The 13904-nt window shown below is 38.1% G+C and overlaps 1 protein-coding gene across 1 annotated transcript in view; it reads left to right on the top strand.

The window, feature by feature from the left end:
• nrxn3a (neurexin 3a) overlaps positions 1-13904 on the top strand; it is a 303444-nt gene extending 289540 nt beyond the window's left edge. The window contains 1 exon segment of the mRNA XM_046855388.1: positions 11198-13904. Within this exon segment, the coding sequence (XP_046711344.1) occupies positions 11198-12147 (950 nt within the window). The 3' untranslated portion in view covers positions 12148-13904.

Here is a 13904-nt window from a genome sequence, read left to right as displayed (position 1 = left end):
CTGCATTGATGCTTCAAAATGTATCATAATCAGAGGTTTTCTTGTCATGTGACACTGGATTGCATTTTACATGATACATTTTGAGATGTCTCAATTTTAATTTTTCGTTGTTTCCTTTCACGCCAATTTATAGTGTGATCTGTAGACGAGTAATTGTGATGGAATTAGTGTTTCTGATTTGTTTTGGTTCCTCATTATTCTGAGGCTTAAGTTAAGCATTTTAATAGAGAACAGATATCATCGAATTTCTGTGTACAAATTGTTTCTCTTTTTTTTCGTTTTCATTTTGTTTTGTTTTGTTTTTTTATGTATTTTTTCGAAGTTATTCTGCTGAGAATTTTTTCCCCTCAATCCAAATAATATATTATTATTACAAAAAATATATAAACATCTAAATATGAATCAGAATTAAATTCAGAATGATTTTGAAAGAAGTTGGGATTTGGCGTTTTTTTGTAGTCGTTAAAGAATCGATGTCTCGTCTGTCTTCTCTCTGTAAAACTCTCGAAAAACAAAAACATTTTCACGTTTTATCACACAGTGAGAATGTTTGGAATCATTCTACATTTTTTCTTCCCTTCGTGAAAGAGATCTCGAATCGTTGTTTGAAAATCATGTAGCTAGATCGATCTTGAAATTATTACAAATAAAAAAAAATAAAAAGACTAAATAGAATTCATTATCAGTCACTCAGATTTCGAATATCATACAATTTGGGGGATTTTAATTATATTGTAACATTATTGAAGAAATTTCTTATTTCTTTACTAATCTACATTTCTCGAATAAATTATTATTTTTTTTATAAAACAGTAATGAATCAGTCGAGTTGCATTTCTCCAGCATGTGAATGAAAAGAGGTATTTTGTATGAGAGTCAGCGCTCACGTCCTTCCACTTTCCCCGAGTGCTCTACATATAATATTAATCCGAGCACGTCGTACGTTATCGCAGTGGAAGTAACGGCGGTGTATCAGGCAGCTGGATGGTAATGTATAGCTGTAGAGCGCCTCGTGCCCTGGAGTTCATCGCTCTCTAAAACACTCATCAATTATCGCTGTGTAAAGGTTGGAGGGCTTTTAGCGAGCCCCCCACACAAACGCCGCTTTGTCCTCTATAAATTAGACGTGATGAATGTTTTACGTAGACGAGACAGACGAGTCAGAACATCACTTCACTTCCAGTTTCACTCCTGACTGTCAATCCCAATTTCTGTCAAATTTTCTTTTTTTTTTTTAGTCGAGATAGTTGGAGACAGTCGGAGCACTTCCTGATCTCGCTAGGGCCCCAATCATCCAGTCACGTTTACACAGAAATTCATGCCATCATTTCTAACCCCATCAATTGATGTTGGACAGCTGCATGAGACGCTCTTGTTCTAGGGGTTGATTTTTTTTTTGGTTTGGTTTGCTTTTGTTTAGCATGTTTGTCTGGCTGTTTTTTTTTTTCTTCAAGGTCCGTCGATCTGTTTTTTTTTGTTTTGGATTTTTTTTTTATTCATGTCTGCTGGGTTCATCATCTGTTCCACGGCTACAACGTTCCTGTTGTCTCGCCTCATCTTGTGCCGCATGATTTGTTGGTGTTGGTCGAAATTTCTTTTATTTTATTGATTTGTTCATTTTGGGCTTCAAATTTCCATTTTCAATAAAAAAAAAACTGGCAACAAAATCTTTTCTTGCCATCCAAGAATTAAACAAGTAATATTATTATTATTAAGAAAGTTGTGTGAAAGAATGGTAAATATTATCTCCTTTTTTTTTCCTTTAAGCCCCTCCCCTCGCTGTTCTGCATCAGCTAGTATTTAAATGCAGATGGCATAAAAAGAATTTTATTGCCACAAAAAAAAAAAAAAAAGAACCATGTCATCTCTCAGTCAGTCATTTGTGGCATGTTAGAGTGTATGGTAGGTTTTCTGGGCTAGAAGCATCCTCCGGAGAAGTTCTCGTCGTGGTGTTACTGCATGGCTCTCTGTCGTCTGCTCTACACACCATCCACACTAACCCCACTGGCTTGATGTACATGACTCCATCCTGTTTTTTTTTTTACTTTTCTTGATCACTTTTTTGGTTTATTTAAGGAATGCGGTTGCAAAGATTGCTGCTGCATCATCTGTGTGTGTGTGTGTGTGTGTGTGTGTGTGTGTGTGTGTGTAGACGTCCTGTTCGTCCACATGTCCGTGTCTTAAAGTGTTTCTGTCACGTGATTCTGTTCTCTGTTTGTAAAACTGTTGGAATTTTTCCCCCGGTTTCTCCTTCAGGAATTCCATAAGAGGACTGATTTTCCCACATCCTTTACCGTATCTCATTACGGCCACAAAAATCTTACAGCATAATTCCATGCTAATGTCAGGGACGGCTGATGTAAGCATGCTAGCAGGGCTGAGGTTTCGCTGATTAGCATTTTCATCAGATTATTCGCTCTTCAATAGTAATAGGTTGTTTGGGGATGTTTGTGGAACTGAACACAACAGCAGAGTTTATGGTCCGATCTTAGGGCCAGGTGTCCACAAATTTTTGATTCCTGATCGATTATGTCTCATCGAGTCTCACAAACAGCGTCGCCTTTTTAGCATAGTTAGAACTTGCTCTTTATGGCCTACACCGTAACCGCAATTAGGAACAAGTCCCTTGAGTGTTCATTATAGGACTGGCTGGTTTACGAGACGGCTAATAGAGAGCGCTGTGATCACTTTCTCCTAATTTACTTTCCGATCACAATAAACACGGAGCACAAACCTGGCTCAAGGTCATCTGTCCAGCAAACTGCTGAATGTTTCAGCACCAGCTTTCCTTTCAGCTCTCTCTCTCTCTCTCTCTCTCTCTCTCTCTCTCTCTTCTCTCTCTCTCTCTCTCTCTCTCTCTCCCTCTTGCACTCTCTTTCTCTCTCTCTCTCTCTCTCTCTCTCTCTTCTCTCTCTCTCTCTCTCTCTCTCTCTCTCGCTCTCTCTCTCTCTCTCTCTCTCTCTCTCTCTCTCTCTCTCTCTCTCTCTCTCTCTCTCTCTCTCTCTCTCTCTCTCTCTCTCTCTCTCTCTCTCTCTCTCTCTCTCTCTTTCAATGCTTAACCTTTTTTTCTACACATTTCCTACCACATGATCAAAGCGCCTCACAGTCGAGACAGAATTCTATACAAGGACAAAGACAGCAGTAATGATATAAAAGATACAGGATTTTTTTGCTACGCAGAAAATCTCTGTGAAAAGAGCCGAGAGTAACAGGCGTGTTGATACACCAGATAGTTTTATCAATAATAATAATAATAAAGGACTTAATGATCTAGTGTTGCAACGTTAAGGTTTTATTATTATATCACCTGTGTATGATTGTTAAAATATTGCATTAAATATACAAAATAAACAATATTAATTAAAAAAAATTCTTTTATTAATAAATCATTCATCGATCATGTCGTCATCATAAATAATCCACTGTGCTGTGATCCAAAGAAGATTAAATATGTGAAATCAAATATATTTTTTAATCAATTATATTACATATTTCCAATTAATAAGTGTAAGAAAAATACATGCAGAATCAAATACATAAATCGATAGTGTAGTAGATGACATGTGATGTGTAGCATGATACAAATGAAAAACTCTGAGCGTTACACCAATCCTTAGCTTCCCTCAACTTGAACACCAGATGGCGTGATCAGACCCCTGGAGCTTAAAAGTTAAAGTTGCTTAAGCGAGATGTTGCGTTCCTCCAGACTGGGCAAGGATCCTTTAAAGTCAATGTTTCTGCCCCTTTGCTGATGGCGTAGTTCACACAGATAAGCATCTCTGAAGCTTGTGAAGTTCACATAAAAGCCAGAGAGAGCCCAAACGACGGTGGAGGAGATGATGGAGGAGAGTGTGTTGTTTGGCTCCATCCTGAGTAGAAAAGCATGTGTTTATCGCTTGTCGGCAGGAGGCTGATCAACGGCGCAGGTTCTGCTTAATTCACCCCTCTGTAGTGCAGCCGCTGATAAGATTTACTGCTGAGATACACACTTCCACCTGCCGATAGAAATACAGTCAGACTCCTTTCCTTAGCAACACTGAGCACCGATAAACATCACACTATACTACAGGTGTGTAGGACTTGTGGGATCATATCTCATGAAATGAGTAGATTTAAAAACCCTGAATGAGCTTTTTGAACATCCCCTTCCAATTTGCTGGTATAATAACCTCCACTCTTCTGGGAAGATGTTCCACTAGATTTTGTGGAGATTTGTGTGGAGATTCATTCAGCCACAAGGGTGTTAGTAAAGTCAGGTACTGATGTAGGTGAGAAGGTGAGGTGGCCTGGGTGTATCAACAGGGTTGAGGTCAGAGAAGGAGATCTTCCACTTCAACCCATGTTAAGCAGATCTTCTGGCTTCGTGCTGGAACAGGTTTGGGTCTCCCAGTCCAAGTGAAGGGAGAATTTCATGCTCCAGAATCCAAAGATGGAATATACAATTGTGTGCCTCCAACTTTGTGCGAGCCGTTTGGAGAAGAACAACATCATTGTGGTGTAGTTTATGACTGGCTGAAGTTGAATTATGGAATTAAAAATAGGATTCTTACTTAAAACTCTGACTACAAAAACTTTTAATTACAAAATGTTTAATTGTGACTTGTTACACTTACAGTAGAATACACACTTTAACAACCTTCAGCAAACATTATACACCTGAGATAGGGTTTTCAAACAATAATTATGAATATGTGTTGTTAGATAAATAGAGCAAAAACACCTGGATCACAGCTGTCCTAGGACTAAGATTGAAAAATAATTATTCTTCATTTAAACATCCTATAAAGCAACAATAAATCCATTAAACAAGTCTAATAAATACACTACAACCATAAATCTATATTACAGGTTCTAACGCTACAGCCTGTTTGGAGGGGGTCAGGCGTTCATTGTGAGGTTCGAGATTTACACATCTGGCGATCAAAGTGGGCGGGGAATGGGCGTGGCTTGGATAGTTTGAGATGTTTGCCTTTCAGTTTGCAGACGTTTTAATACTACTATATTCATGCTTTATTTATACTATATGTATATGTGTTTACTATACTATTCTGGATTGTGATTGGTCAGAATTGTTGGTGTTGACAATAAGTCATAGGTGTGGTTGAAAATGCTTCTGTAGTAGCAGCTCATTCACAGGGAGTTGTACAAAAAACACTTTAGTCCTCCTGGTAATAAACAAAAAAAGTTTTTCATTCATCATCATTGATATGGTGAAGTTTTCTGTAATTATGGAAGGAGTCTCCAGTGTCAGGTAACGCTGTTCATTTGTGACATCTTCAGGACCGTAGATGTTCTTTACTGTAGGTGGATGTGAGACAGGGACGAGTTCTGATGGCATTTCAGCCCGAAGCAGAAAAGCATTCTTTCCCCTTTATTACACGTATTGATGTCCTCTTGTGAAATTCTGATTATATCTAATGTACAGTTTTCTTTTGAACCAAAGTCTGTGGGTGTGGCGCACAGTCACCATCTTACCTCAGCAACAATGAGGAAAAAGAAAGAAATAAAACATGATGAACTGATTGGGATCTCAGCAGCAGCTGGTAAACAGGTTCAGGCTGTGCTTCAGTGACTTTGTCACCTACAGGCTTTGGTTATTAAAGCGGCTTGAGAGCCGAAATCTCTCTCTCTTCATGTTTAATGTGGTACCTGAACGCCGCTTGCTCTGTCGTTTGTCTACTCTCCCTAAATGCAACTTACTTTAAGCATGCATCAACGACATCTTGCAGTACAAAATTAACCCATGTTCAACCCAATTTTCCTCTCTCTTTGACGTACATCCAGACTGCACGCCTGTTTACGTGTTTAAGACTAACAACGACAGATAGATTTTGTCTTTCGGGTCACATGACAGAGGCGGCAGTCAGTCGGCTGTCCGGCTCTGGACTGTGTCCATTTTTTTAATTAGTTTGTGCATCTGGTTGTAGTGTGTGAAAGTGAAAGTTCAAATTGCTTTAATTTGATTTATTTTTAATTTTTTTTTGTCAGATTTGATTTATTTTATTTTTAACATACATTTTTTTTTTTAACTAGAAGTGTTTTAAACGTAAGAAAGATATAAATAAAAAATTAGAAATCCATTTATTTTTTGGTTTTATTATATTTTTAGATTTGGAACTACTTCATCGAATACTGTGTGTGCACTTAAATTTAGATGAAATATAAAATAATAATAATTCATTAGGTATTTCATTTTAAACCTGTTTTAAACAGTAAAAACGAATTAAAATTTTGATGTTTTATTTTTTAAAAAAACATTTCGGAAAATAAAAAATTAATATATTATTGATCCTGTACATATGACTATTGGTGAAAATGTTCCACATCTCCGTGTTGATTTATTTATTTTTTTCTAATTCTGCCAGCGATCTTGATAAACAATTGACTTTAAAACTGTTTTTCTTTAACTGCATGGCGAAGAAGTTGCAGTTTAGGGTTTGTCAGATTGTCAGTGTTAGAGTTTTGTTCTTTTTTTCGTAGATGGGCATGTATATGCTCATTGTTTGTATATCCCCATCCCTTCCTTACAGCCAAAAGCTCTAATGCCGCCCGACCGCTTCGTACTGCCTTTACATGGACATGGCAACTGACTTACACAATCACCCCCATCATTATCATCTCCTATGTAGTATGTTCATAGGTCCAAAACCTTCCTCACCTTCCTCCTCTTCCTCCTCCTCCTCCTCCTCCTTCCCCTTAGTTATGGCAAAATATGTACAGTCATCCATCCATTCAGAATTTACGATTATGAAATCAATCCAAGCAAAAAGTTTAATTACTAGAATGTAGATATTTATTGACAAATGCTATATATATAAATATATATATAACTTAAATCCAAGGCTCAAATATGTACAGACTTTTGTATTTTAACAAAGAAAAAAAACAAAACAGAATAATGGTGAAGTTTATTTTTCATGTTATGTGGTGTGGATGTATGTGTTGTTGCCTCCCTGTATACTCATGTCTGAAGATTATATTTATCAAGAAATACAGTGGCTAGTAATTTTTTCTTTTTACAAGAAAAAAAAAAAAACTTGTCCAAGGACATTCTTACACAACTTTCTTTTGTGCATTTTTTCTTCATGCCAAAATCATGCGGGCAATTTGTTGATGTAAGTTAACAAAAATCTGGTATGCTTATTTTTTCCTTGAAATATTAATTTTTATGTTTCTTTTCAAAGCCTTTTAATTTTTTTTTTTTAACTGTGCAATAAAATGTTATTGTTGGTTTAGATTGTGCTTGTCTGTAAATAGTTATATTGCTAAAGTAGTCGCTTTTTTTATATATATTTTTAATGTATGTATATTCTTTTCCTTTATTTATATTTTGCCTTTTCAATTCCTGCAGATAAGCAAGTGGAATTTTTGTTTGTTTTTGTTGGTAAATTTTTTATTATTAATTTTTAATAAATAATAAGATATCTGCCTTTATGTTATTTGAACTTTTAATTCTGAAACTGCATTTGAGCAACTGCATTTTTTTTAATTCATGAATTTATTTATTTATTTATTTATTTTTGTTGGTTTTATTTAATACAATTTTATTTTATTTTATTTTAATTAATTTTATTTTATTTTGATTACCGCATATTTGCAACCCTGAATGGCAGGATTCCTTCTCAGTGCAAATAAATTAGTAAATAAATGATATAATATAATATAATATAATATAATATAATATAATATAATATAATATAATATAATATAATATAATAATGTTTTTGTGTGAAATGGGAGGGGCGTAAAGCCTGGAAGATGATATTTGACAAATATAGTCAAAATATCAGATCACTATTTTTAAAACTATTTCTAAAAGAGTTTAATTATTTTTTTCTTTTTATTTATTCTTTATCGAATTTTCCCACAATTTCAAAGATTCAGTAAAATTCTTCATCACCAGATGAGCATAAATTACTGAGACATAATTACTACAATATTAATATTATAATACATATTTATATATTTATACAGCAGTACTTCTGCTCATCTTTATATATTCAGCTAGAAACACGCAGGTGTGTTTGAGAGGAGAAACGATGGAGATGTATCGTTTACGAAAAGCTAATTAATCCTCCATTACCTCCGCGAAACGTTTGATGTTAATCAGCTTTCTGCTCGGATCAGATTTCCGTTTGCTGGTAAAGTCGTAACAGCAGACGGCTAAGTTTTTTACTGTATTTAAAAAAAAAAGAAGAAGAAAAAGAAGCAAACGTGTATCTGGAGATATTTGAAAGTTTCCAGCAGACTCGCCGTTCACTCGCTCCTCAAAAGACTGCGATTCTGAAAGATTTCTCAAACACCGAGTGTTTGGGCACAAACATATTTTATTTTACAAGTTCCAGGTGGGAAAGTTTTCCCAGTGTAGAACAGATCAACACTGAAATGCCACGAGTGTTAAAGACTTCATCTTTTACAGGAGGAAGCCGATTACTTTAAAATTAGAAATAATTGATTATAGTAACTACTAATAATAGCTATTTGATTATAATGACTAATAATAATAACTAATAATAACAATTTGTGTAACATTGTTACTAATATTAATTATGAAGTTAGAATAAAAACAAGTACATAATGATGATTTAGATAACGAGCGTTGGTTCAAAGCAAAACAAATTGAGGTTCAGGTTTAACACCCTGTAGCTTCAGCATTAAAGATGAATTCTCTTGGAAAAAAAGGTCTGAACCTGAAGCAGAAGCTCTGACACTGCTGACAAGAGCAAACCTTGTTGAATTATTTTCCCCAAATCTCTACTTCATAATAACCAGCTTCCTCAATCCAGGGGAAAGTTACCTCTACTGACAAAGTCTCCTCACTGAAAAGTTCAAATGTTGAGAGGCAGAGATAGAGGTAGAGGCACAGCCAAAGTAAGAGATAGAGGTACAGGTAAAGGCAGAGATTGAGGTAAAGACAAAGGTTAAGGTACAGGCAAAGATAGAGGTAGAAGCATAGACAGATGTAGAGGCAGAGACAAATGTAGAGGCAGAGATAGAGGTAGAGGCAAACACAGATGTAGAGGCAGAGATAAAGGTAGAGGCAAAGACAGTTAAAGACAGAGATCAATTGTTAAGACAGAGGTAAATGTTCAGGCAGATATAGAGGTACAGGTAGAGGCATAGAGGTACAGGTAGTGGCAGAAATAAAGGTACAGGTTAAGGAATAGGGGTACAGCTAGAGGCAGCAATAGAGGTACAGGTAGAGGATAGAGGTACAGGTTAAAGGATAGAGCTACAGGTAGAGGCAGCAATAGATTTACAGGTAGAGGGATAGAGGTACAGGTAGATGCAGGGATAGAGGTAGAGGTAGAGGGATAGAGGTACTGGTAGAGGTACAGTGGTACAGGTAGAGGCAACTATTGAGGTACAGGTAGAGAAATAGAGATACAGGTAAAGGCAGGGATAGAGGTACAGGTAGAGGGATAGAGGTACTGGTAGAGGTACAGTGGTACAGGTAGAGGCAACGATTGAGGTACAGGTAGAGGAATAGTGGTACAGGTTAAGTAAGAGAGGTACAGGTAGAGGCAGCGATAGAGGTACAGGTAGAGGGATAGAGGTACAGGTAGAGGCAGGGATAGAGGTACTGGTAGAGGTACAGTGGTACAGGTAGAGGCAATGATTGAGGTACAGGTAGAGGGATAGAGGTACAGGTAGAGGCAGTGAGTGAGATGCATGAAGATGCAGTGATAGAGGTACAGGTAGAGGCAACAATTAAGGTACAGGTAGAGGGATAGAGGTACAAGTAGAGGCAGTGAGGGAAATACATGTAGATGCAATAATAGAGGAATAGAGGTACAGGTAGAGGGATAGAGGTACAGTTAGAGGGATAAAGGTACAGGTGGAGGGATAGATGTACAGGTAGAGGCAGTGATAGAGGTACAGGTAGAGGCAGGGATAGAGGTACAGGTAGAGGCAGTGATAGAGGTACAGGTAGAGGATAGAGGTACAGGTAGAGGGATAGAGGTACAGGTCTAGGCAGTGAGGGAGATACATGTAGATGCAGTGATAGAGGAATAGAGGTACAGTTAGAGGATAGGAGGGGACAGAGGTAGAGGAGGGGATAGAGGTAGATGCAATAACAGAGGTAGAGTCTGGGATAGAGTAAGATGCAGTTGTAAAGGTACAAGGTAGGTTTTCGAGTGTCTTCAGTATATGTGCCTCACAGCATCATTAATTACTCAATAATGCTACGTTCATGTTAGCGCCTCTGCTTAATGGATTGTTGTATCTGAGATAAAAGCAAGTGAATCCCTACAAACATAAAACAATACAAAATTATTAGGATTACAAACGAATCCATCGCAGCCTTCAGGCTATTTCTTCCAACCAAACCATAACCAAAAGAATTGAATCTAAAGTCAAGTATTTTGTAGGTGAAACTCAGTCTGAATTTGCAGAGAAGATCTTCAGCAGAATGGTTTAGACAGAACTCGGCCTTGAGCTGGGAGATCAGGAGCCGTCCCCGTGGCTCTGAGACAGGCCCTGCCATTTCGGGTTCGCTGTGCGGGGGTTTAGAAGGCATGAGGCCCGGAGGGGCAGCTGGGAGCCAGAACGACCCTCAGAGAGATTACATCCAAATCCTGCAGGATCTCCTTAACACTTCCTCAAACACACAGCTCTCTGCTTTGTGTGTGAAGGAAGATATTTTGTCCTTTCAGCTCGGAGGCAGGAAATCTCCTGGACAAATAACCGAGAATAAAATGTAGCACACGGAGGTCAGAGATATAATCTATAAACATTAAACTCAATCCTGCTCTAAATATTTATAGAAAAACTTTATAGCTGCCCTTATTACCAGTTACGAACATGATACATTATACATAGGGTTCATAACACTCTATAACACTAGCGTAATGATGCGTTATAAACACTGGTTATTGCATACTGAGGTAATTATAATGATAACATGTGACAAGTGATACTTAATTTAATGTTATGAAGGCATTTGTAATGTGTAATTGGTGTTAGGGATAGTGGTACCTGGCTCTCTCATGAACATCTCTCAGGGTCAAAAGTTCTGTTTCCTTTTTTATTTTTTTTTTATTTCTATATTTATTTGCATTTTAAATTTTGCTTTTCGTTCATTTGCTTCGTATGAGTTTCTGCCGTTTCTGCCTTTATTTTTTTGGTTATTGTCGGTGTATTACAGATTTTTCACGATGCCTGCTGATACAGTGTTGTTTCTTCTTCCTCCTAGGAGGTGAATTAGATCCCTTAGTACTCCCTCCTGTAGCTACACGTGCACCCTTCATCCCTCCCCTCCCAACCCTCCGTCCCCCCCTCACCATTATTGAAACCACCAAAGAGTCCCTGTCCATGGCCACTGAGGCGGGCCTGCCCTGCTTGTCGGACCAAGGCAGCGATGATTGTGATGATGGTGATGATGATGATGATGATGATGATGATGATGATGGCTTGGTGATATCTGGGTATGGCTCTGGGGAAGCGTATGACTCTAACCTGCCCCCTACTGATGATGAAGATGTTTACACCACATTCTCCTTGGTCACAGATAAGACCTTATCCACGTCGGCCTTTGAAGGTGGCTACAAAGCTCACGCGCCCAAGTGGGAAGCTAAGGACGTTACACCTAACAAAGCCTCCGAGCACGGTAGGACTACTACTACCGTGTCTTTTTACCCTAACCCGAGCCGCTCCACCACCACCACCACCACGTCCGCCGCCGCAGCGCCGCCCAAATGGCCTGCGGGCAAAATGAATAACCGAGAGCTTAAACCCCAACCCGACATAGTCTTGCGTCCATTGCCCACTTCCTATGACGTAGACCGCAAAAAGCCGAAGAGCCCACTAATAACCTCCCCCATGTTCCGTAATGTACCCACAGCGATCCCCACGGAGCCGGGCGTCAGGCGCGTTCCCGGGGCCTCCGAGGTCGTCCGGGAATCTAGCAGCACCACTGGAATGGTCGTCGGGATAGTTGCTGCTGCCGCTTTGTGCATCCTCATCCTCCTGTACGCCATGTATAAGTACAGAAACAGGGACGAAGGGTCGTACCAAGTGGATGAGAGCCGCAATTACATAACCAACTCAGCGCAGAGCAACGGCGCGGTCATGAAGGACAAGCAGCACGGCTCGAAAGGCAGCAACAAGAAACAGAAAAACAAGGACAAGGAATATTACGTGTGAGACTGCGCTACGGTGAAACGGGTGACGCTGAGGCGTATCAGGAGCTGCACCATCGGAGAGAAAACGGAGAGAGAGAACCAGAGAGCGAGAGAAAAAACAGATTTCCATTTGGCACTGTGCAGAAGCACTGAGCTCTCACACCAACTGTAATATAAAGCACACTATTGTGTAAGCATACAGTACCATGATGGTAAATAGCGACATTAGTGACCTTTATTCCTCAATCCGGTCGACGGCGTTATCCGTGTAGAATACTTCACAGCTACATCATTATCTTTAAAAAAGTGACTTTAAAAAAAAAAAAAAAAGGTGATCCTTGGCATTTTTTTAATCCTGTAAAAAAAAAAAAAAAAAAAAAAAAAGAAGGAGGAGAAATCGATTCTGGCCATTGCAAGCATGTGAGTGACACAGTGTTCTAAGAGATGGACCAAATATATATAAGTACATCTATATATAAATCCTGTGTGTGAATGGGAAAGAAGGACTTTTGCCAAAAAAAATATATGAATATAAATACATATGAAAGATTTGTATTGTTTATACATTAAACGTGGTGTCAATTATTTTATTTTATTTTTTTGCTCTCCGCAAAGAAAAAAAAAAACAACAGTGAAATATCGATGTGGTCAGTTGACGAGCGAGGACAGCTCCCTGACGCTCCCGCAGCACTGTTATTCAAACCTCGACCAAATGATTCGGATTTTTACAACCGACTGTGGCGTTTGAGAAAAAAAAAAAGAGAATAATAATAATTTGTGAATTTGAGCGAAGTGGTGCATTTTATCTTTGTCTCAGTAAAGCGACTGATTGTAATGCATGCCATCTTTACACTATGATGTATGATGTTCAGCTGAGGTTGAACAGATCTGCCAGGCCAGTCGATCCATCAGACGCATCTTTCCTATTTATTTTTTTCCTCCCGTCTGAACGTGACCCACCACCACCATGACGCTGCTGCCGGACGTCACATCTTTTTTTTTTTTTTCTCCGCAGCCGGAACCGGCTTTGATCTTTTTTGCGATCATGATGTATGTTGGTCCACTTCCTCTTGTTCTCTTTTTTATGAAAAGCTGTCTGGTGCGCACTGGCACTCCTACTATAACGCTGTTACGGATGTCTATACGGAAAAATAAATCTAACGTGAAAAGTGTGAATTCTATCTGTCGTCACAGTCGACTGTGTCAAACGAAGAAAAAAAAATAAATCCAAACGTTTGTTTACATATTTTATTACATTATGATGATATGATGATGATGATGATGATGATAGCGGTTGTACTTTTTAGCTAGATAACGATGTACATATTGAACTTGAGTTGTATTTTTTTTAGTAATTCTATTGTACAGAGAGATCGTCACGATCATCTTATTCCCGGTGTGCTTCATGAAGAAAAAAATTCGACATTGACGTCAAAAGAGACTCTAAAGTCACGAAAAAAAAACACACACACACAAATACACACACTACTATATATATCTATACACACATATACAAACACAAGTATTTTGTAATGGAAATCAGAGAATATTGTTAGATTAGAGGTCTAATCTTTCTGGCAGATGTTTCTAAGTCGCATGGATATTTGATTACTTGACGCTGTCATTCAAATACAAGACACACTTCTTTACCTGTACTGAGGTTTTCCTTGTTATCAGTTGTTTTTTTTTTTTTTTATTTATTAAAAGAGAAAAAAAAAGAGAGAAAATCAAACCGAATATGTAACAATAAAAACAGTCATATGGATGCAGACATGCAGC

The sequence above is a fragment of the Silurus meridionalis genome, chromosome 8 (assembly GCF_014805685.1).
Source record: "Silurus meridionalis isolate SWU-2019-XX chromosome 8, ASM1480568v1, whole genome shotgun sequence".
Lineage (NCBI taxonomy): Eukaryota > Metazoa > Chordata > Actinopteri > Siluriformes > Siluridae > Silurus > Silurus meridionalis.
This window is presented reverse-complemented; position numbering and strand designations above follow the sequence as displayed.